We start from the raw sequence: 24,392 nt of genomic DNA, 5'->3' as shown, positions 1-24,392 counted from the left end.
AATTTTTAATATCACATGTATATATAGAAATACATACATATGCATATGTAGATGCTGGACTAGGCCACCTGGTACGTAGCCATTAAAATTTTTTTATGTAGTAGGATCTGAAGAGCATTACTTGGGGCTGGAGAGATGGTTCTGTGGTTAAAAGCTCCTGCTGCTTTTAATCATAGGACCTGATTTCAATTCCCAACCCCCAAGTCAGGAGGCTCACAGCTGGCCGGAACTCCAACCTCAGAAGATTTTACCTATTCTTGACTCTAAGTGAACCTGCTCTCACAAGTACACATGCTCACACATAGACACATAATTAACTTTTCCCCCCAAAAAGAACATGCTTATTTGCCTAAATCAAAATGCTTCTTTTCCTCAGTTCCACATCCTGGAAAATTTACCGGGACTTAAGCTCTGTTCCAAATGTGCTAAGGTATTTGAGTGGGACCTGTACCTAGAGACCTACAGATCCCTTCCTGCAAGATGCATGAAGTAAATTAATCCCTAGGGTCCGTCATGTCCCAACAATCCAAGGTGAAGTTCTTCATCGCAATAACTATTGAAGGAAAGGATGGATTGGGTTCTTAGTGGCCCAGGCTTTTGTGAGACCAGAGTTTGAAACTAGACTTCTCGAGAACCAAGAGCCGTCTCCCCTTATTCCACTTAGTTGGTCCAAAAGTCAATCTTTTTTCCCAAACAAGGATACCACTTACTTCTACAGCAGTTCCTGTGAGCCTCACCTTTTAGTGTGAGTGCTCACAAAACAATGTAGTAGTAGTCTTCGTTGGCATTAATGCGAGAGAAGATTCCTTGGCTGCGTTCAGGACTCTGGAGAAAAGCATTTGAGAAACGGGTATCTCCACCATTTAATAGTGAAACCAGGGTCCAGTGCTCATCTCAGGGATGGCTAATGAGCTCCCTCCGTGGCTTCTCTCTGTGTCGGAGGGGCTCCAAGAGGAGTGATCTTCCCAATACCAACTTTTGGAGTAAATCAGCCAAGAAGTTGGTATTGGGAAGATCACTCCTCTTGGCCTGCATGAAAAGTCTTCGGACACACAAGTACAACTACCAACTTGTAAGGGTCTGGGCTTACTCTTCAGGTGGAGGAAAGACTCCCCCACACAAGCCGGGTGCTAGGTTTTGAAGAAACTAAGTCCAGGCGCACAGGTCACTCCGCAGGACCCCGCCCCTTCGCGGCCCCGCCCCTCACCTTGGGCTAGCCGCACGCTCAGGCCGCGAAGGTGCGTGCGGCGCGCGCTGATTGGCCGCTATTCGGCGCTGCCCCGCTGCCATTGGCTGCCAAGGCCTCTTTGTTCCAGGTCCCAGCCGCAGCCGAACCGGGCTGCGGAAGTTCGAGGGCGCAGCGTGAGTAGCTGTGGCAGCGGCGCCGGAGTTCCCGCAGCGGAGACCGCGGACGCGGGACTGAGCCCCTCCGACGCCCAGCATGGACCTGGAAACCAAAATGAAGAAGGTGAGTGGAGCGGACGGCGGGCGTGGTCGCCTCACCTGAACGCGGGAGCTGGCCCGGGTTCTGGGACCAGATCCGGTGGGTGCGGCTGGAGGATGACTCCGCGGACCCCGATCCCTTAGGTAACTGTCTCTGCGGAGCCAGATCCTGCGACTCGCTGTCGCTGTGCCAGAAACTTTTCGGAAAACCTTTGGGCCACGCCTTCCCCTAAACCCTGGGTGAAGTCTAGGCGGGATGGTGGCTGACACCGCTTCCTGCCTGGGGAAGCTGTGCTCTGGAGAGCCTGTGTTATTCAGTGATGTGGCTTTGACATCCTCCTCCCCAGAAGTCAGGCTGCCCCAGGCTCTCTAAAGTGGCTGCTGACTAGTGACACTTCCGTCACACCCGCGCCTGCTGATAACTTCTGAAGTGATGACTTTTGGGGGAGTGTGTGTGTTTCACTTGTGGATTGAGTGCCAAAACACTGTCTCCTTCTTACGGAGTTAGTTCTCAGAGAAAATGCTGTTTGGCCGCCAGCCGCAAACAGCGGTCATTGCAGGTACTCAGCGGCCCCGCCTGCGGAGCACCCTCGTGGCTGTTCCTGCTGTCCAGGCTAAAGGCCCTACCTAAGGAGCTCCAAGGTTAGGTCTCTCAGGTCGCCTGGGAGAAAGGGGTGGGGACCAGACTGTGACTCAAAAGAACGCTGTCACATTCTATTGTAACATTCGACCTTAAAGGTCTTGTTCTCGGGAATTACGCCTGTTTACTTTGAAGTAAATTTAAGTTAGTGGTCATTTATCAAATAAGGAAGGAAGTTGTGCAGAGTAAGAAAGACAAGTTGAGAAAACTTTTTTCTCTTGCTGCTTGGTTGCAAGTTCATCTTCTAAAAGAGAATTTCTATCTTGTGCCAGAATTGAATTTTTCAAATCGTATGCATATGTAAGGTATGAAGTTAGGAAGCTGTTGATCAATAAAAATTTGAAAATAGGAAACAGTACCTTGGTCCCTTCTGATTAAAATCAACACTCAGAAGGGAAGGGAAGAATAGGAAATAGACGGTGCTTTCTAGTCTCTTCCTGTTTGATATTTATTGTTTTAACATGTTTTTTTGGTTACCTGTGCTTGCCACTTAGAAAACATCTGATGTGCTGTGTAGTCTTGATGAGCACACAGTGAGCTAAATGGAGTTTTTATATGAGAACTGTTGTAGGCGTTTGTCCCAAATGGGAGGACGTCTTTGCTTAGAAATGCTGTTTTGAAAACTGCTTTGTAAAAGTGGGAATTCCTTGAAGGGAGGGAGGGATCAATAAGCAAATCAGAGGATTGTTAAGATAATGAGGCTATGAGGCAGCAGACTATCTTGGTGGATATATCTTACTCACATGTTTGTCAGACGGCACAGGAGGTAGGATAACAGACGTGCAGTGTAATATGGAATTTGAACTTGGAAAATAATGACATGCCGGTGTGTCTCATAGATGGCCGCCTCTGAAACACAGTGTTGTAGATAGTGAGGGAGCAGGCTGAGCATGTGAAAACAAAGACCACTGGGGACCTTCATGCCTCTGCTCAGTTTTGCTGTGAACCTAAAAACTATTTTTTTTAAAAAAACGTACTCTAAACAAAACAAAAACAAACTCTTTGAGACAGTAATTCTTAGAGAAAAGTCCAAAGTTAAGAATTAAACGGTTTACAAGAGTTTAAAAAAAGGGCAGATATTTATGAGTAGTTTTCCGAAGTCTTGTTTATAATAAATAAATCTTTTCAAATGTGGCATAGCTGCCCTCCTCCATTACGCCTTTACTTTAAAAGGATATCTTTTCAACCAAGTGCCTGTAACGTATCTGAAAGCTTACAGCCTTCCATCCCACCTCAAGAAAAAAAAAAAAGATTTCAGAAATTTAAAGAATATGTGACACTGTTAATAAATCCTTATTTTATGACACTGTCATTTCTGGTGATTCTCAGAAGGGTTCTCTATCAGCAAATGACTAAGAAACCCAAACAGTGACCCATTTGACTACCAGCCATGACCTTGATTTACTTTCTTAAGCTTTTTTTTTTTTGGATTGGATAAAAGGTTCCCTAGTACAAAGCAGTTTGAAGATTCTGGGAGTACATTAAACCATAATCTCAAAAGAAATATGCATTTAGGAATTGTTTTTACTTATAAGTTGCTTTCTAACACACTTAAAGAAATATCCCAAGACTTTCTGACTCACCTCCAAGGCTTTTCCCCTCGCTTTTGAGTCTAACTAGTTGTCATATCCTCTTAAGGACACAAGAAAAGCCATGATTTGAATGTACAGTTAAAAACAAGGGCAGTGTGGAAATGAAACTATAAATGCATTTAAATCAAAATAGTTTGACTTGTAGCTTGAGATGTGTGGTTATTTTCCCCTTCCAAAGCCCTTACATTTTATTGTTGATTTCAAAAGGAATTTTCTCCAGGCAGATGGAAAATCTTATTTATTTTCCATTTCATGTCCTGTAATAAAAGAATTAAAGAGGGCAGTCTTTACCTTTCAGTGACCTAGGTGGGTTTTACTATTGTAAGAATTTTGGTTGGTAAGAGGGGAGATTTCTCCGTGTACCCACCCTGGGATGGATTGGCAGTTATCACCGGTATCACAGGCGCTGGCTTTCGTAATTGTGTTTTTCTGTATTTTGTGTTGTTTGAAGTAAGTGAGCTGTTGCTACGATGTGGAAGCTGGTTTGTCTGCATGTAGTTTGTTTCAACAATATTTTAGGGAAGAACTTGACTTTCTGTTCATACCTCATCCTCTGAAGCACTCAGCTGGGCCCGGTCCCTGTATCTTGCATCCCTTTTACTTTGTGTAAGTAAAGAAATCTGCATCTGATTACAGAAGTAAACAATGGCTGAGAGGTAGAGACAGCCTCATTTTTGTGGTGAATGGGAAAGCATGGCCCATCAACAGCTGCTTTCCCTCAGAGCTACTCTCTCTGAGAAAATCAAATTTTATTCTTCAAAATATACCCGAGAGAGAAACTCCAGCGATTTCCCCTATGATGCTTAGAGTTGCTTCAGGGCTTTCAACTTACTGTATTATTTTTTAAAGTCTGTGCTAACATCATACATACTTTTCTTGAACTTTGTTTCTTCAACTTTACTTTAGGAAGAATGAGGTACATCTTAAATATGAAAGGCCACTAACAACAAAAAGTCCCTCTCTGCCATTCAGATTTGTTGAAAAACCTTTAATTATTACCCCAAAATGGATAGGAAGTCCAAATGAGTGGCCTTGGTAAAACTTCAGAACCACAGAGATTATTGCATTGGATAGAGAATGAGCCTTTTCTTATAGGTAGTTCCTTAATTAAGTGGGAAAAAAAAGCTAGTAGGTAGAAATCTGGGTCGTCAAATCTAGCTAGCATCTCTGCATGAATCCTTTCTTGATGTAAAAAACTGTTGAAGAAAAAACTACAACTCTCATCTTAAAGAAAAAGAAAGGAAAGAGAGAGGGAGGGAAGGAGGGAGGGAGGGAGGGAAGGAGGACGAAAAGAAGGAAGGAAAGAAGGGAGGGAAGAAGGGAGGGAGGGAAGGAGGGAGGGAGGGAGGGAGGGAGGGTGGGTGGGTTTATTCTGGAACCATTTTGAGTGACCATGGCCCAGGAACTCAGATTTAACCATTCATTCCACATTCTAATGTGGAAGCAATTTCATGACATCTTATAATTTTATAGAGCAAACAAAGTCATAACTCAAAGCAGTCACCTCAAGATGGGGGGAAGTTTTTCTGTAGACCCAAGATGCAAGATGATGTCTGATGACATCCTTAGCTTTTGAGTCACTGTGAGATAGTGGTCTGCTAAGTTAATAGATCCCGAAAGGTTTCAGTCTATTAGGTGTCAGCTCAGACTCAGATGGGCTGGGAATGGCTGTTCCAGAGGGCTAGAACTAGCCCAAGATAAGGTAGTTACCTTCTGGGACTTCATTCTGCCCCTCCCAATCTCTCCATAGTACTAAAATTCCAGTCAGTCACTTTGCAAACACAACTTGTTTCCAGGAGTTTTTGTTCAGAACACACTGGAAACATTTTCTTCAAGAGTCATTGACTCAAATTAGAGGAAAAGGAGGGCTTAGCTTTAGAGGTAGATGCTTAGACTCAGAAACTACAGAAGAAAGGAAAATAGCTCTTAGCCAAGCCCCTGTTTCTTTTCCTGTTGCTGTAGTAAACTACCTTAACAGAAATAACTGAAGGAGAAGGCTAATAGCTCAAGAGCACAGTGCATCACCGCGAGGAAGTCACAGTGTTTGGAGCTTGATGGAACTGGTCATAGCAAATCCATGATGATAAAGTAGACAGCCATGAGTATACACTGCTCTTCTGCTCCTCTTCTCCTTGTCTACAGACTAGGATACAAGCATAGGGAGACGGTGCTACCTTCCCAGCTTAATGAACCAAATAAAGGTGACATCCACTGGCTGCTCAGAGACCCATCTTCCAGGTCATTTTAGATCTGCTCAAGCTGACAGTAAACACTAATAGTCACAACTATATACTCCTTCATACATGCCATTGTGTAGTGTTCGCATTTCAAGTTCGCTACTAAATCTTACACTTCAAGGTCTGTCTTACTGTCACTAATGCACCCTCCTCTAGGAAATCTCCCGTATTCCTACCTACAAGAGAAACCAACTGATTCTAAATTCCCAAAGCGTATTTCTTTTTAACTCTTAAGATAGTCAATTTGTAGATGTAAGATAGATTTATAGCTTCATTTTTTTTACCCAGATATTAAGCTTGAGAGATAAATTCACATTTTATAGTACTTTGATAATTTTGGTTCTTGTTTGAAACTGTTTGATGAGGGCCATAGTATCATTTTTGAGGAGGAAGAAACCCCAGTTCAGATTACTTAATCTGAAATTGGAAGAGCCTTACTATGAACTTGAACCATAATCCTTAGAATTCGTCTTCCTTTTATCACACAGTCTACCTCTGGAGTCTTTTATCACCCAGCTTAGTCACTATGCTGAAGTAACTATGTCATACATACCTTGAACCTTAGAATACAAAGGTAGGATGCATTTGTATATTTGTACTTGATTATTTAAAGAAGTTATGTTTGAAGAAGTGGTTTCTCTACCAGTAAATTCACCATCTTAAACCCCATCTTCCCTGCTGGGGTTTGTATGCTTAGTCTACATTTGAGGCATATCCATTAGTGTAAGTTGCCAGATAGAAGTCTACAGATGTGAAAACCTTATGAAAAGAAATTGCTGGGAGATTTTTACAGGCAAAGAAACTCAATAGCATCCCTCATTATTCTTCTAGGATTCTTCCAACTTCTCAGTTTGAATTGGAAGCAGAAGAGCAATGCTCTCTTGTCCGTTTTCAGTGTGGTCCTGAGCAGTAGTGAGCCTGTGTTGGAGATGTCAGCCATGGCATCTACAGAGGTCCTGGTGAACTCTGGAAGTTCTCTACCTTCTGAACTTCATAGTTGGTAGAAGTCTCCACATTTTGTGGGTAGGAAATGCATTTTGCAATGGCAGATGCTCCAAGTTTTACTGGCACAGTAGACCAGACAGCTAACAGCAGAGAAGAAAACAAAACAAAGGAAAACACAAGACGCCCTTATGTTGAGGAAGCTATTACAGTTCATTTCCCTCCTGCTTACAAAAGCTTTGGTTCAAAAGCACTGAGAAACACCAAACTGATGAGCTGTCTCTTGAATTTGTTACGGAAATACTCAGAGTAGATTTAATATTGGGGCTGTCACTGTGTGGGAAAGGGTTACTTAGTGGAGTTACTCTCCACATTCTTTCTCTGAGAATTGGAATAGTGTTTGGCTCCATGATAAAATCTGAATACATGTTCTTTGTACAAACCAAAGTATACACTGTGCTTAGAAATTAGGAAAAGTCAGTAAACATGCAGGACATGTCTCTATCTGGAAAGACTAACTGTGTATGGGACTTAATCCTTTGATTTTTATCAGCATACCTTTCACACCATACGAAGCTATAATAGATCTGAATCTAATCTACTATTTTTTTCATTATGTTGGTCACCTTGGATCTCAATTTTTATGTTCAGAAAAACTCAATAGGTGAAAGAGATTAATTCTAAGGTTCAAAAGCCCAAGGCCCTGGCTATGAGAAGCCATTGCCAGCAGTCTACCAAGTAGTGTACTCCATGACAGTTAAAAATCACACAGACCACAAGTGAGCGCATGAATACATATGCACATGCACACAGGAAGTGCTATAGTGTGTAACTGTTTTATATATCAGTGAATTCCAAAAGGAAACTAGTGACATGGGACAAACGAGATTACGTGGGAAGTGTTACTTTCCTTGGTATATGGAAAAATGGGGAAATGAGAAACAAAAGATCACCCACTGTTTTAAGCATCATGTCTCAAATAAGATTTACCTCTTTAAAAATGTTTTTAAAATTTATATCTGGGGCTGGTGCAGTCTGTGGTACTATAGGACAGAACAAAAAGGGCACTGATTTTACATTCATGAAAGAGTAATAGAGCAAGAATAAATACAGCTAAATGACCATCAGCAGAGCTAGAATTACAACCTGTTAAAGGATTCAGCCTTTAAAAGTCAGCAGTGTCCTGGATCTCTAACACTATGGGGAGTTTGGGTGCTGAGTCTTGGGTATCATTGGTAATCTTGCAAACTTTGGAATTCTTGTTTTCTTTATCTTAAAGATTGGCCTCTGGGAGAGAACTTAGTAAAGTAGTTCCCCATACCAGAATGTGGAAACAGCCTTAGTGAAGTGAAGCGGAAGTCATTATGTCCTTGCCCTTCTGAAGTAGCCACATTCAGTCTTCTTGATGACAAATGCCCTGCGAGGAGAGTCAGTCTTGGATTCCTCTTTACTGTGCTCAGAAGGATTTGTTTGCCAACTACTGCCATGGTAACTAATACGATTTTTTTTAAAGCCCATTAGATCATTAGTGTTCAAGGCATATAGGAAACGATTTCCTTTTTATAAGATGGGGAAACATTCAGAGAAATTATATGAATTGTGATTAAGGAAACAACCAAAAAAAAAAAAAAACCAAAAAAACCCACAGAAATACAGAAACAAGACTAATCAAATGAAAAACAGGTCACAAAACAGCCTTTTCAAGATTTTAAAGAAAAGCGGTGTTGCTGTTCTTGGAGTAAATAATAAGCATTCAAGCCCTGTGCTGGAGACTGGAATGGAATGTAAAGATTAAGTTTTTCAGCAACCCAGCTACAGCCTTTGGCTCTCCTATAAAACAGCTACCTCTGGTTTTTACTTCCTGAGCTTCCCATCCACTTAACTTCCTGTTTAAATAATTACCTAGAGCAACAAGGGTATGGGAAATCATAATACTTACTGCTTTTATTTGGTCCCCAAGGTAAAAGGGATTCTTTACCATCTCCAGTTTGTCTGATCCTACTCTAGTCTGAGGTTTTGACTAGGTTTGGGCAAGGCTTCAGGGTGGAGTGTTTGGTGTGAAGGTAGCCCATGGGGGACTGAAGAGATCCTGGCTTCTCAGAGACAGAAAGGCTGGATGAAGCACTTGACTCATCCTCAAACCAGGAGTGATTCAACTTGTGTTTATCTTTAAAGACTATAAAAAGGAGTTTCCAGGAGTTTATTGCGTAGCTTCTTATCTGGACAGTGGCAAGCTGAGCACAGAAAACTGGGCTGGAAGCCTCGAATGCTTTGGTGGAGAGTCAGTAATAAATCAAAGCCACAGGAACTTTTTTTTTCTTTGTCTGGTGATAAAGTGATATTGTGTTTCCCCGCAAATAGAGCGACATTGTGTTTCATTGCAGAATGGTCAGGCAGATGTTACGGTACACTTTTGGTTTTATATGGACACATCATCGTGATAGCCTGCTAGAGTGAGTCACTGTGATGGAGGGTGTGTGTTTTTCTTTTATAAGGTTCTGGCCTCTTGTAAAAAAGTAACTGGGACTCCTCAAAAAGTTATGCTTTGTTTTACATAGAGGATATTTAAAGTGGTTTACATTTAAGATGATAGACTCTAAACTAGGTTTTCATCCACATCACTTGTTGAGTTTATGTAGTCTAGAATACTAGGGTGTAAGCACTGGGAAGAAAAAAAAGGGTCCGGAATAAGGGGGAAACAAGACAAATATGTACATTTACTATAGTGCTGGCTAGGCTGGAATGAATCTAATAATAATATTTCTTTGATCTGGTAAGGAACAACATTTTAAGAAAAATCTATCATGGGCTGACTTGCTAAAAACAACAAAACTGAGTTACTAAAATAAAAACACACTAAGTTGTTTTTTAAAGCATTGTTAAAGGTTGTCTAGTCTGAATAGGAGAAGATCGGCCTAGTCCTACTGTAACTAGATAGGCCAAGGTGGGTTGATCCGTGGGAGGCTTCCTCTGCTTTGGAGGAGATAGGGAAGAGGGGATGAGAGAGGAGGGGAAGTGAGAGGAAGAGGAGGGAGGGCAGCCACCATCAGAATGTAAATAAATAAATTAATTAATGGGAAAAGGTTGATAAAGGCAAAGATATAAGATTGTTTAAGTGCTTAAAGGCTCCTGTTGTGTGTCATACTGGTATGGACTAGTACGGACTGGTGGGTCATGGTGTGCCAACTGCCATATTTTGGAGAGCCGTGCAATAATGGGAATGCAAACAACCGTAACTGAGTCCCTGGACAACAGTAATTAACGTCCACTGGGTAGACTGGGAGTATTCTATTGAGGAAACAAGTCCTGTACAACAGACACAGTTTCATTAGGCAAAGAAGGTTTTTCACAAGAAGACAGAGTAGCATGAAGCAAAGGTTCTGGTTGGGAAAAGTAAGTAAGTGCGCCCTTGCTTGGAGTTCACCCTGTTTAACAGCTTCTAAACTGACCCTTCGAAAGTCTCGGAAGCTGCAACAATTTGTAGTTTTCCAGGAGTCAGGTTTTAACTGAGGCTACATTAGGTTGAGCTGCAGCATCCTAGCCCACTGCTATGGGTCTCTGTCCCTTTGCTCTAACATTGATTCATTTGTTTCCATCTGCTGGTTAAAAAAAGAGGGCACAAGTCAGTCTTGGCTGGACTTGGCTTACAGCTGTGGCTTGGCATCACCCTGCCACTAAGCTTTTGTCTTCATTATATGTCTAACCAACTAAGGGCTTGTTTGCTCTTCAAAGACGGATAGGCAAAGTAAGACATAGATTTCAGCAGCTCTGAGCTGGGGTGTCAGTAGCTTTCTAGAACTTCTCCAGTGGCTAAGACCTGAAGCCCTTCTAGAGTTTGGCTTTTCACAACCCTTCATCTTTGCAGCCAGAGCTCTCTGCAGCTCTTCTTAGGCTAAGTTTCTCTCAGTTTTTGCCCCCTGCTTGTTGGTAACTCTTGAGCAGATCTCAAATTCTTGGATATGCCTAAGCCCAAAAGCTTGTCCAGTTGTCAATGTAGTGCATTCTACCTGTAGTGAAGACCACAGGTGGACCACCAAATACTCTTAATGAGGTTTTATTAAGGTCTGGGCTGCAATGTCAGTGGGTAATCAAGGGTTCTCCTGGATTGTTCATGGACCACTGCAAAAGAAGGAAGAGGGGTGAGCAAATCCTGCACACACACTGTCATGGGTGGGCTAGTTGCTTCTCCCAGTAGGATGGAGGACTGACAGAAGATGCCCCATTGTTCTGAGCAGGGTCATCTGAAGCTTTCACAACAGAATCAAAGACTCCTGAAGCAAAAGTGCAGTTGGAGAAGCAGGCAAGAGAGTTGCAATACTCCCTGTAATTGGAACAACACATATCTTTGCCTTGATGAGTTTGATTTCTCTGGACAATCAGACCAGTCTTAAGGAGAAGCTTTGAGGGGTGTGTTTGTATATGTATAGGTTTGTTTGTTTTTTTGAGTCAGGATCTTACTCTACTAGGTTAAAACTCACTACATACCACAAACTGGCCTTGAATTCAGGGCAGTCCACCTTTAGCCTTCTAAGTTCTAAAATTTCACATATGAACCACGTTGCTTAATATTTTTAAGATAGGGTCTTATTGTAGCCTGTGCTGGCCTTGGATTTTCTATGAAACCGATGATGACCCTGAACACCTATGATTCTCTTGCCTCTACCTTCCATATATCAGAATCACAGATGTCCTCCACCATGCCATGTCTCGCTTTTTAAAACAGCTACACCTGTTATGACAGTAACTTGAGGACCTTCTTATGGGTCTGAATGGGAGTTGAGTAGCTGTGGTGTCACCTGAACATGGTGGGACTGCCATTGTGGGTGCCCTATGTAACCCTGTAGGTCTCCTGGACCATCAGTCCAGCCAGCTGTGGAACAATGGAAAGCATAGAGCTACCTCCCTAAGTGGCCTAAACCTCTATCCCACCTGGATTACTTACTCGGTTCTGTACCCAGCATCACTGAGACCAGAGGTATGAAAGCTGTCTTTCTTACAGCTGTCACTCAAGGGCCCATTAAGCAACTGAACTGTCTGAGTCCCACAGCCTTACTCATAATGAGGAAGAACATCAGGGCATACTTAACAAAGATCTTACACAAAACATCTAACAATCTCTAACTTCTGGTTAAATCTCCTTAAAGAGAATTGGCACCTTCTGATCTGCCTCACGTAGATCAGCCAGGACAATAAAGGGCAAGCAAGAGCACCATTAAGCCTTCCTTGTGCGAAGGTAGCTGCTTATCCAAGCCTCAAATCAAGGGAGAAAGAAGTCCAGGCAAGCAACAGTAGACGCTTGTATCTATCATTGTAGATGCAAGTGATGCATCTTTAATTCAACATTGGAATGGCATCTAATGTGTACAGTAGTGGGACTGGTGAATATGGACTTGAGAGTTCATTTCTGAAAATGTTTCCAGTGTTGAGAATCTGCACTGCAATAGTATCCCAGTCCAGTACTGACCACTGCCCTTTCACATCAGATAGTCTTTGGGCCTTTGTGAACTTTGCAGTGTGTCTTACTTGATTTTCAAAGGTCCCATGTTTTAATACAGCCACTGTTCTGCTAGCTTGGAGACATAGATCTTTACAAATTCCTCTCAGCCAGGCCATGTTCCTTCCATGTTGTGTGAAGAAATGTAGAACTTTTTTCCTGTGGAAAATGCCAAAGTGCGTGAGATTTTTTTTTGAGATAGGCTACAAAATGTGACTGTTTAAATATTACAACAAATTCAAAGTCTGTTACAGAAGTGTTCAGGCCATAGTGCAAGTGTTAAAATATGTCTGTGCTAATAGGATGCAAATGTCCAAAGAGAAATTGGCCCAGCGTAAGGGAAGGGCAGAAAAGACATATTTATCCCAACTCCACGTTCTTACAGTGTCATACACAAAGCAATAGGACTGTTATTTCCTGTGACTTCTTAGAACCTGATGATGTAACACGGGCATTTAAAGGAAGCAATGCAGAGCTTAGTGTTTCTACATGCACATTTAAATCCCAGCTTTGATACTTGCTTGTTAATTTGGAGAGGTTCCCCCACTAATAAGTAAATGTATAGAGACCCAGAATTGTATCAGAGTTTTTAATGTACTTTGGTGTCTGTTCTTGGTACTCGCTCCCTCTAGGTATATACAACTGATAAAGTTACGGAACCGTCTAAAGTTTAGAGTTTAAACATTACTATATCCTCATCCTCAACTGCCTATGTTACCGAGACTACCAGTGTACTAAGAGTAACAGTATAATTGAAACTAACATTTTAACTCACTATATCTGGGGCCTATATACAGAAAACAAACAACTATTATCATCACCACCATCATCAAAAATCAGTGTACAGGGAAGAAAACCATGCAGGGATCGTCACACCAGTTACTAAGCACCTGATGGGATCATCAAGAATTTTGCGATGACATACTTAAGCAAATTATCGCTAGCTGGTGCTTTGCTGAACACAATGAAATACTTCTTGACAGCTCAGCAACCTGGGATATGTTACTGGCTTTAATTATTTTCCTTTTCAGAGCTGGGTTAAGTTCTCAACATGAACTACTGATTAGACAGTGTCAAGGATCAGGGTGGGGGTTGATATGTCTATTTATCGGTTAGTTACAAGAATTCCGTAGTTCTTTGCAGTCCTTCTCATTAAAAATGCAATCTGTCTTCCTTTCCTTTGTCTGCACTTCTGTTACTTCCTTGGCCCAATATGAGGTATTGAATGGGCTAGTGTCAGCTCCAGGCTTGGGCTTCAACAGACCTTGCTTGTCTCTCTCTGCTTCCTTGGAGGTCTGATCCTATTTTGGGAAGTAGCCAGGCCAGCCTGGAGGGAAAAGAGAGGCCACAGAAACAGATGAGAGACCTCAGCAGGAGCTCCCCTGAACCCTTCGTCCTAAAGTGAACAGAAGCATGGCTGGCTGCTGGCCCAGCTAGCTGACCCCCAGCTCATACCATTGTTGAAGCATGGACAGAACAAACAGAAAGGACAGAATAAACAACGGTCTTTACTGGTGAACTTTTAGGCAGGAAATCATGGCTGGGATGGAGTTTTATCTCCCTACTGTAGGGAGAGGTATGGAAGGAGTCATGGTGGTGATTTTCTTCAACTCTGAATTACTTATACAGTCTAATATTCTGTGAACAGCTAGTGGGCCATAGCTTCTGCCGTGTCATTCAGGACTTGGGAATGGCTCCTCTAATTTAACTTTAGTTTCTTTGCTTGTCCCGCCAAGGTAAAGGGAGATTGAATTAGCGTGCAACTGAAATTTGATCGTAGCTGTTAAGTAGAGTGTATATGCGTGCTTGAGAAGTGACCTGATGTTCCTGAACCATTAAGCAAATATAAATGCAGGCTGAGTGTCTTCTTTAATGGGGAACTTCTGGAATAGGAAGTCTGTAAAGAAAGAACACAGTGAACTAAACCCTCCTCTCATTCCTTTTCCTCTCAAGCTTGGCTCGCACACCACCACTGAGCCATGCCCCTAGGACTCCTCCAACCCAGCACAAGTTAGATACCAGCTCTAAATCAGTTAAGGCACACCATGTAAATGCATTGGGTTTCGATTTGTTTTGTTGTCCAGAGCACGGGATGATACAGAAAGTCTGAGTATTAGTAAATTAGCAAAACCAGGGGCCCAGCTGGCAGTACTCTACTCCTGTTGTCTGAGTTCTTTGTGCCATTCGAAGTGATTTTTATTCTGTGTACCCCCACCCCCACCCGGGGGCCGTCTCCTTTGGGTCTTACTCCCAGGTTATTTCAGATTTCCCTGCTTCCTTCTCAGCTTCCTCTACAGCTGTCTGAGCCATTACTGCAAGCCTTTTATTCGTCTGTTTGGTAAAGACATGCCTGTCCTTTCCTGGTTCCTATATACACTCCAATTAGACAAGTTGGGAGCAAGGGTCAGTCAGTCGCTCTGCAGAAACCTTCCCCTGCTCTCAATAACACAATATAATGAGACACTCCTGAAGAAATTATGCTCCGGACCTCGCAGACGTCAGAAACGATGGCACTATTCAAATCCTGGGGTACAGCATCTTCATCAGGCTTCTTGGTATACTTCTGTCTGAGTGGCCCCATTTGTAGCCAGCCATGGAGGAAGTGACAGACACAAGACCAAATTAGGAGTGTTCACTGCAGTCCACATTCTTTCCAGGCACGCCCACAGATACCTTTTGGACTCAGGTTCTGAAAAGCCCTTTTATAGCTAATAAAGAGGGTTTTTCAGGGCGTGTTGCCTAAGTGCATGTCATTGCAGAGTCCGTCCAGGACCCAGTCTTAATTAAGAAGTGACTTCAGCAGCAATCATGTCCCTAATACGATCTATCTGTGACTAAACTGGCTTTTGAGTGCTGTATACACACACACACACACACACACACACACACACACACACAAATAAAACAAATAAAGAATAATTGGCTACAAGTACGCTTTAACTTCAGTCATGTAGTAACACCCCAATCGGACTGAGGTCTTGTGCCTATTTCTTTATTCTTGATCATAGTCTCAGGTGGATTTCCTGTAAGAAAGGTTATGTGGACTCTTATACAAACCATTCCAACCTCTGTGTGTGTGTGTGTGTGTGTGTATGTGTTCTTAAATAAAAATCTCTGGTGTGTTATAGACTTGTAGAGATATTCTGATAAATATATCTCTGGAAATTTTCTACCAATCAAGCCTGGCACTGTATATAGTATTTTATAAACTGGTTTATAGTAGTTTGTACATGTATGTATAATTGGATATGCTCATATATTTCTTGGGAATGGGGCTTTGAGAATTTAAAAAAAAATGCCGTTCTCTGTCCTGAGTTTGGGAAGACTTTTCTGGTCCTGAGAGAGTGAACAACCAACATGCCGAGAAGAAAATTATTTACGGGGAAGGAGCGAAGTTTTGTTTAGTGTGACATCTGAGTAGAGAGATTTGATAGAAAACAAAAACATAAAAAAAAAAAGAAAGCAAGGTGACAGTAAATCCCTGCTTTTACCCATATTTATAGCACACTTCCTGCGTCACAAATCATTTTTGTCATTTCGATGGAACTGTGGACACCAAACAACATGATTCATGGGAAATACTTAGAAGCATGCGTGGAAGTATGAATGCTTGCTGCTGTTCCCACTATGATCCCTTGCTGGCCCATTCCTGTGAAAATAGTGGAAGTTTTGGGGGGCAGGAGCATTCGATTAGAGAAAATAAATAAGTAAATCCTTCTAGCACTGCTGGAATTTCAGGCTCATGGCCAGCAGCTCACAGTCACTGTCACAGTGCAGTTAAGCACTAAATAATGAGATTTCTACCAAGACCTGTGCGAAGCGGGGAATAAAGAAAGCTTATCAGAGTATTCAACATTAGAATTGGGTCTGTAGACTGGGTGGAGAGAGATGGGGAGAAGGAATGGAGACCCAGGCAAGGGCACAGATCTTAGGGAACATGGTTGCAGGAGGAAGAAGGGGAGAAATGAGGCAGTGGCAGGTTTTAAAGTAACTTCTCTGACATTGGAGAGAAGAGGACTTCATTACCTCACTAAAAGCGTCCAATTTGAGAAGCATTGCAACTGCTGGTAGGGTGAATTATTGAAACAGCAAGGTGACATACAGAGTTAGAATGTGATACACATTACCACGAGGAGATTGAGCAAAGACACTGGATGCTGAGCAAGCAACCTGGAGTGTTTAGAACTGCATGCTACCACACAAATCAAGACGACTTCGGGCCCTCAGTGAGATGACTAGACAAATAGGCACAACCGTCGTGCTAGTCTTTCTCTCATGTATTTTGATGAGTAAGAAAGGAAATTTTGATATTCTAAAAAAAAGGCAAACCTAGAGGTTTTATTAGTGGTAATTAATCACGAGTCCTAATGACAATTAGTTATTTTGTTTTCTGACCTGAGAGAGTTGGCAAGGTGTATAAAAGGTGAAGGGTGTTTCTCTCTTCCTGTTTTAGGTCAGTGTTTGACTTAACTCACCTCTCTCGCTGTTTTGGGGGAAGCATGTATGTCTTGGTAGAGATCAGGAAACAGGGAGCGATCCGAACAGTTGCAGCACTTTAAGACCTTGGGTCCAAGATGGGTCAAGATTTATTGATTGGAAGGGAGTGAGGCTTCACAGAAACTACTCGGTGTCTATAAGAGAATATATCGTATTTTATCTCTCTTTCCCCGGGAAGCTTCATTCCACGGTGATTAGCAGTCTGAGTAACATTTGCTTGTTTAGTAACCGCATACAAGTCATACTCCACAGGGAAATTTGGTTATGAGGCAGCAGGACTCACATGATCTCACCCTGAACACTCTATAATATCTTCCAGATCCAGGTTGTCTCCAGATCAATCCAGACCATGTTTGAAATACCAGATGTTTTATACCCCTTCCTCTTCCACCCCCCCACTTTTCTCTTCCAAGTATATAACATGCAATCTCTCTGCTCTGGATCAAGAGGGTCACCTGAAACGTTGCCAGCATATCTGGTTTCTTGACATTACGATTATGGAGGAACTGATACCACTTCCATTCCTAACTCTAAAATGAACAGAGAGAAGCAGGGGATTGGAGACTCGGGTCATGGAAATGTAAGCTGAGTTTCTGGAGCCTATAGTTACGGTTATTTAATACATCTTGTTTGTGACTGGTATTCAAGATAACTATTGTAGAGGCACTTGTATTCTTTCAGAGGACCTTGATAGGTATTCTCAAAGCCCAGCTATGATTTCTCCGAATATAGTCAATCCAGAGGACCTGTTGTTTTCTTGAACAATAAAGGAGAAAAAAAAATCAATCTGTCATACCCTTCTATTGACACTGGCCAGAATGTGTTGCTAAAATTATATAAAGTAGACAGCTTCAGAACTTGTGTGCTTATGAAAACCATGTGTTTTTAAGGCACCAGTGTTGATTCTGCAGGGAATGTGATCACCCAGTTCTGGTGACATGAAGATACGTGGCAGAACTGAGCTGTGTCACTCAACAGCTGGACTTGCTTGTGTCCTCTACATACTCTACAGACTGAGGTTATGGTGGCTTGCAGGAGCTGATCATACACTGCCTTTCTCAAATGATCATTCCATGCTTAGCAATTTAGCTTGGACAGGTTGCTAAGTGGCTAACTGAAGATAAAGTTACCCAACATATGATTTGCAATCGTAATTTTAGAATTTCAAAAAAAGTTGGAGTCAATCCGATTCAGATTCAATTCTTTCCTTATCTAGATGAAACTCATGGGAGAAAAATGTCTTCAAAAATCATTGAATGCAGCTGGTGAGACTGTAGGACCAGACCACAGTTTTCTTGACTCTTCTTCAATAGTCTTTCTTCATTTTCAGAGTTCTCTGTTTTGTTTTTTCCCTAATACGTGTAACTATACAATTCTCATCTTTTTTTTATATTGCTGTTACACATAAGCACACAAATGGTAGTGTTCATGAGTCCTAGGATCTGAATTCTATTGTCTAAACAGTGAGAATGTCTTAGCTGGCCAGGACCTAACATCTAGGCCTTCCTCTTCACTCTTCCACCCCGTCCTACACAGCCTGAACAGCATCCTGTGTATCTAACACCATCCCTATTAGTCCTCACTGAGAGTTCTCAAGCTCAGAGAGCTAGGCACAAACTAGCCTGTAAGACCTGGGTGTCCAAACACAAGACTCATCTCTTTTGTTAAAAAGAGGACTGTGTCCAATTGGGGGTAGTCTGTGCTGAGGGCAAAGAAAGGGAAGACGTGTGTTGAGGATTCTGGGTCCTGTATATTTCAGGGAATCCTGAACATGGAGTAAACTGGGGAGAGAAATTGCTGGAACTATTAGAACAGAGCTTATGAACTGAAATACAAAAGAGTTGGGGCAGCCCAGGTCCTCTGGCACTGTGCCTTAAAAGGTATAAAATAGACCTTGAACAGCTCAGTGGTGGATGGTTCTGGCTCTACAAAGTAGAATCGGTACATTTTCCTTCATCTTATTTCTGAGAGGGAGGCTGGCACTCCCAGAAGCCTCAGGGAGGAACAGATCAGAAGAAAGCTGACTTACACTTGTAGAGCTATGTCCTCTCCAGATAATGTTGTTGTATCAAGTTTTAGAACTGCATTCCAGATTATAACTCAGTCTGGAAGCAGATACATCTGCTGAACAAGGAATGAGAATGTGGATCGCAAATCTCTTTTCTTAGAGATTTGTGTTTGTCATAATTGAGGTTGAAAATTCTTACCTAATTACGGGGCATAAGACAGATCTTTAGTTGAGCCTCAGTGAGGCTTAAGTGTTGTAGAACAACACGTGGGTATGTAAAAATCATCTCTGTCATAGGCAAATTAGTTCATTGCCAGCCTGGAATTCTGTCTCATAGCTTTGGTTGCTAGCAATGATTCTGAAAATGAGGTGTCTTTTTTGTGTTTTGTTTTTAATTAGGACTCTGTCTTTTGGGTCTCAGGACATAGTGTATACTGCTGTGACCTGTCTCTCCCCTACACTTAACTTCTCTGTCAGGGACATTGTTGCTTCTTTCACTAAGTCTGAGCACTCAGAAAAGGTGAACGTATGTGTGTTTGGGGGAAAAAAGTCAGTGTTAATCTAATTAAGTTCCAGAGAAGCCTAGATACATGAGCACACGTATTTTAGTGTTCCCATGAGTCCAAAAATCTCTTGTTAAGCCTATCTTGCGTCGGTGACCATATTGTTGAGAGTTCATGCGTGCAGCTTCCCTGTGACATCTAGAAGGTACTATCCAGCAGCAGGCATCTGGTCCTCTGGTTTATACAATTCTTCTCCTGCCATGTTCCCTGGGCCTGTTGTAGGTGCATCATTGGGTTTGGGTATGCCATAGCCAGCTGTCCTCTGCATTTGTCCAGTTGTGAATTCACATAATAGTTTGCATCTACTGCAAAGAGATACTTCTTGGATGAGGAGTGAGAAATACTCTTATGGAGTACCCATAGATGGGTATAAGACTATGTATTGAGACTGCAGTCTACTGCTTTAGGAACATGCCAGTAGTAGGTTCCCCTTTAGTGTCCGTGATCTCTTAGCTGTAGATAATTGTTTGGTTTTTAGTACTAGACATAAATCTCTATTCACGAGGTGAGTCTTAAGTCTAAGTAGTCAGCTGTTAGTTACCCCTCAAACAGAGTACCACTATTGCACCATCATGGATAGCTTGCCCGGGTAGTCAGTGTAAAATCTAGATGTACAGCCGGATAAGCCTGCCGACTGCTTTTCTCCCTTGTCAGCCCTTATAACACCTTTGGGTGCCATGAAAGCTAGTCCTCTGAGAGGAGGCTTCCAGGTAGGTTCCAGAATGTATTGACATTTCAATCCTGAGCAAATTCTGAAACCTTTTTGGGTTTCAATACAATCATCTGTAAAGAACAGGGGGAAATAGGACCTGCTTCCTAAATGTTGTGTGAGGCTTTGTAAGATTTAAACGGTAAGTATAATGGAATACTTTTGCTGGTATTCAACAAGCATTTGTAGTTGCTGCGATTTTACTTTCGTAATATAAAGTAACCCTTGAATCATAATTCCTAAACTCTTTCACATATTTGTTTGCTTTTCAGGCACTGCTTTCTGTGTCCTCCCTGAACCTGTATTCAGAACACAAAAGGGACAAAGCCATGAATCCATGATTTTTTGTGACTTTCAGTATTTGTATTCTTTTATGAAATTGTATTTTGCTTCTCTTCCTTTCATGATAAAAGCAAGGAGAATATAAAGAATGCTATATATGTTCTTGCGGCTTCCATTTACATACCTGGTGTCAGAGCTGGCTAAACAATGTGAGGCTCATAAAGGAGTTGTTTGAGAGTTACGTCAACAAGAGCGTTAAGTGGAATTAAAAGTGTGATTTATTGAATTTTTAAAAATTTTAAAAATGTATAATAATAGATTCCCTTTTGTTCCTCCCCTTAACAGATGGGCTTAGGTCATGAGCAAGGATTTGGAGCCCCCTGTCTAAAATGCAAAGACAACTGTGAAGGATTTGAACTACACTTCTGGAGGTGAGCTCTTGGAACCTAGTAGTCTTAGCCTTTCCCCCCCTCAGGCAGGGCCCTTGGACAGTGTTCTTGGTGCTCTCTGGCAAGTTCTTGGACTCAGCTCCTTAGCTACTGGGCTTCTCTTTGATTAGAAGTTAATGCCAAGTGACCTGTTCTGTGTTCACATCATGAAGTAGGTTTGCTGATAACCATATGCACAGTTGGCTGATTTCTTTGCTGTCTTTCAGATTTCCTGTGATGTCCCAAATACAGAATATGCCTTTCTGAGTGGCAGAGGAGTTTGTGGTAACCCTTCTGGACTGTCAATTAACTTCTTATTAACAATGAACCCCTTGCAGCTCACACCTACCATTCCAGTGCAGGCAGCATGCGTGTCTCCTTACATGTCCATGTCCTAGGTGCCAAGAAATGACACTGTTGAATTCTTAAAAATTCTCTCAGAAGTAGTTTTATTACTGAGAAACGTTGAGGGGCTTGAAACTTTAAGAATTTGTTGCTATTTTTTGAATGAAGTGCATGTATCTGAAAGACAGAAGATAATGGATCCTAAAAATCTAAAAAAAAAAGGAAGCCAGTTCCTTCAAAGAACATAAAAGTTCTTCCACATGCCTGCTCAAGTCAGAGTCAGCATAGTATTGTTAAAATAAAAAAATACAAATCAATTCCACAGAGGATAATGATTCCCCTGTGGCAATAAACTTTTTTTTTCAACACTAAGGATTGAGCCACAGCCTCATGTATGCAGAGTGAGCATCTCTCCACTGAGCTGCGGCTCCAGTCCCCACTGATCTCCATTTAACTCCTACTTCCCTGTTTCAGATTACCATAGAAACTAAAATAAGTTTCCACAGTCATTATGTATGGATACAGTGTAAGTTAAGGGGAGAAACAATAAAATCTGACGTATTAGTCTCCTTGAAAAGCTTGCGTGTTTAGTAAGCTGTAGGTACCAGACATAAATGCTTTAAAGAGCAGTGGTAAGAGAAATCCATGTTTCCACAAATAATAGACCAGTTCCTTATTTTTGTTTATTTTTAAAGAGCTTAGAATTTTCCATGGAGTTGGTAAATTCCAGACTTAAGTACCTTCATTGCCTGTAGGGTAATACAAAGATAATATCATTGAACACAGACTAATTTCTCAGGATTAGAATGAGGTTATCTACAGGCACTACTGAAGGGCCAGAATTACAGATGCTCAAACCTCACCGTAAATCTTGTGTCTGCTTGTGTTCTATCCATTTCTTCTTCAGACATTTTATACATGGTAAATTCTGTGACTAGTTGGTATGTTGTATTGTTTGGGGAAGAAGGACTGATGTTTGTTTATCTTCTCTATTTATTGAATGCATGGATGAGGAGCCCAAAGATACCAGGGTGACCGGTTCACCTTTCACCTCTTCACCACCTTTCCTTTGTGTCTACCAGATGACTTTTCGGAGGGACACACTGCCCCCTGCTGGGTTTTTTAAACTTAAAATAATCCTTTCAGCTATGTAATTTCCCAAACTGCTCATGAGATTATTCAAAAGCTCATTCCTAAGGGAGATTGCTTTTTCTGTAAACGAGGTTTTAGAGTGCCTTGTTGGTCTGCAGATTGTTCTGCTATAATCTGATCGTTTCAAACTGTTGAAAGGTTGGCCAGGCAACCTCTGTAGCATGAAAAGCCTTTCTTAGTTTTATCAAACAGGCTGCTTTGATAAACTGGCCATAGTCTTAGGGTCCAAGAGTCTCCAGCCTAGCTGGGTTTGTATGATTCTTCCGTATATTTCTTAGAAAAGCTGTAATCCTCCTGGCAGGGGTCCAAACTCTTTTCTCCAGTACCATTCTCTAAAACTGGAAGACCAGAGGCAGAGGCCTTTGACCTCTTGGTGCAACTGGTTTTCAGTATTTTTTAAAATACATTTCAAAGTATTTATTTATTCATTTTTATTTTACATGTATGTGTATTTTGCCTCCATGTATGTCTGTACACCACATGTGTTGATGGTGCCCCTCAGAAGTCAGAAGAGGGTGAAGGGGCCTGTGACACTGAGGTTACAGACAATTGCTAGCATCCATATGGATGCCAGGAACTGAACCTTCATCCTTTGGAAAAGCAGCAGCTGGGCTTACCCACTGAACCATCTTTCTAGCGCCCTTTTGGAAAAGTCATAGAAACATATTCTAGAGAAATGATCCCGAGTGCAAACACAGATGTCATCTACAAACCAGAGCCGTGGGGTCTCCAGCCACTGAATCATCCCCATCTTCACAGTGAAGTTTGACATTTAGGACTCAGTCCTTAGCATCCCCATAGTCACAGAATGGTATTTTGAAGTGCTTGGATAGATGCTGTTTTGTACTTCCAATTGCCTGAGAACCCTCCATACACAACGGATCTATTCCTTTCATGACATTATTTGGCCTCCATTGGCAGACCTCAGCCTCTGGCCTCTACCCATTTATCTAGCCTTTCTCACTAAGTATCATGTAGTCCCAACTATGTGTTCCTTGTTATTCCTCAAAATCCTCTGAATTTCTTACTACATATGTGCATGCTTGGATAGATACTACCTACCAGTACTAGAAACAGAAATTCTTAGATGTGCAATACTATTGCCTACTGTATTAGTCAACTCTAGCTGCTATAAACAACAAAAAAAAAAACCAACAACACAGTTCTAGCTGCTATAAACAACAAAAAAAAAAACCCAACAACACAGTTTTAGTGCATTAAACACAAATGTATTTCCCCAGCCACTGTGAAAGCTATACATTTCTGTCGAGGGCCCGCTTTCTGAGTTGTAGACAGTCACTTTCTCACTGTGCACTCTCATGGCCAGTGCACATATGGGAGAAGTCATCCATGTATTATGTATAGCCTTCAGTCCTATCATATTTGAACCCTTTCCATATCACCTCATAGAACCTTGGTTACCCCTGGAAACTTTAATCTTAACTATATTTCCATTAGGCAATTGGAGTTCAGCATATGAACTGGGGGGGGATAAAATATGATTCGGGGCCCCTCCTTCTGGGTGCTTCCGCCGATTTCAAAATTAGAGATTGTTTCTCCTGAATACTACAGAGTGTCCTGGTTCTCTTCCGCTTTACCCTTTAGCCTCTGACTAGTGTCTTCCATGGCCTCATTGCCAAGGACAAAGGAGTCCGCTAGTCATAGCCAGAGTGCTGTAGGTGGAGGAGCATGGATGCAGAGAGGCAAATGGAAGGTCAGAACTTGTCACAATAATTCTGGGGAACTAAAAATAAATCTTTGCACTTATAGGAGTTTAGAGGGAAAATTCCAGCTCCGCTCAGCAAACCTCATTCAAATAGCAAAACTAAAAAATGTTAAAATGGTTGGTTAGTGCCAATGGGTTTCTATTAAGTATAATTTATGAACCATTCCCAGATGCTGCACTTGTCGAGGGTTTCTGTTTCTGGGTAGCCACTTATGACGAACTCAGTGGGTAAAAAGACCACCAGTTAATTACCTGAGCCTCCATTCTTACACGTTACGAGCTGGGGAGGGAGAAGGATAGTGTAGCCCATTCTGTTCTTGGCATCTCAGAAAGC

At 41.8% G+C, this 24,392-nt stretch overlaps 1 protein-coding gene across 1 annotated transcript in view; it reads left to right on the top strand.

The window, feature by feature from the left end:
- The first annotated feature begins 1,303 nt into the window (after nucleotides 1-1,303).
- Nucleotides 1,304-24,392, top strand: part of Tes (testin LIM domain protein) — a 38,218-nt gene continuing 15,129 nt past the window's right edge. Inside the window, exons 1-2 of the mRNA XM_028778427.1 lie at nucleotides 1,304-1,468; nucleotides 20,753-20,838. Of these exons, the coding sequence (XP_028634260.1) occupies nucleotides 1,442-1,468; nucleotides 20,753-20,838 (113 nt within the window). The 5' untranslated portion in view covers nucleotides 1,304-1,441. The remainder of the gene's footprint in view (nucleotides 1,469-20,752; nucleotides 20,839-24,392) is intronic.

The sequence above is a fragment of the Grammomys surdaster genome, unplaced genomic scaffold, assembly GCF_004785775.1.
Source record: "Grammomys surdaster isolate TR1022 unplaced genomic scaffold, NIH_TR_1.0 335, whole genome shotgun sequence".
Taxonomy (NCBI): Eukaryota; Metazoa; Chordata; class Mammalia; order Rodentia; family Muridae; genus Grammomys; species Grammomys surdaster.
Note: the sequence above shows the minus strand (reverse complement) of the source record. Positions and strands in the feature narration are given on the sequence as shown.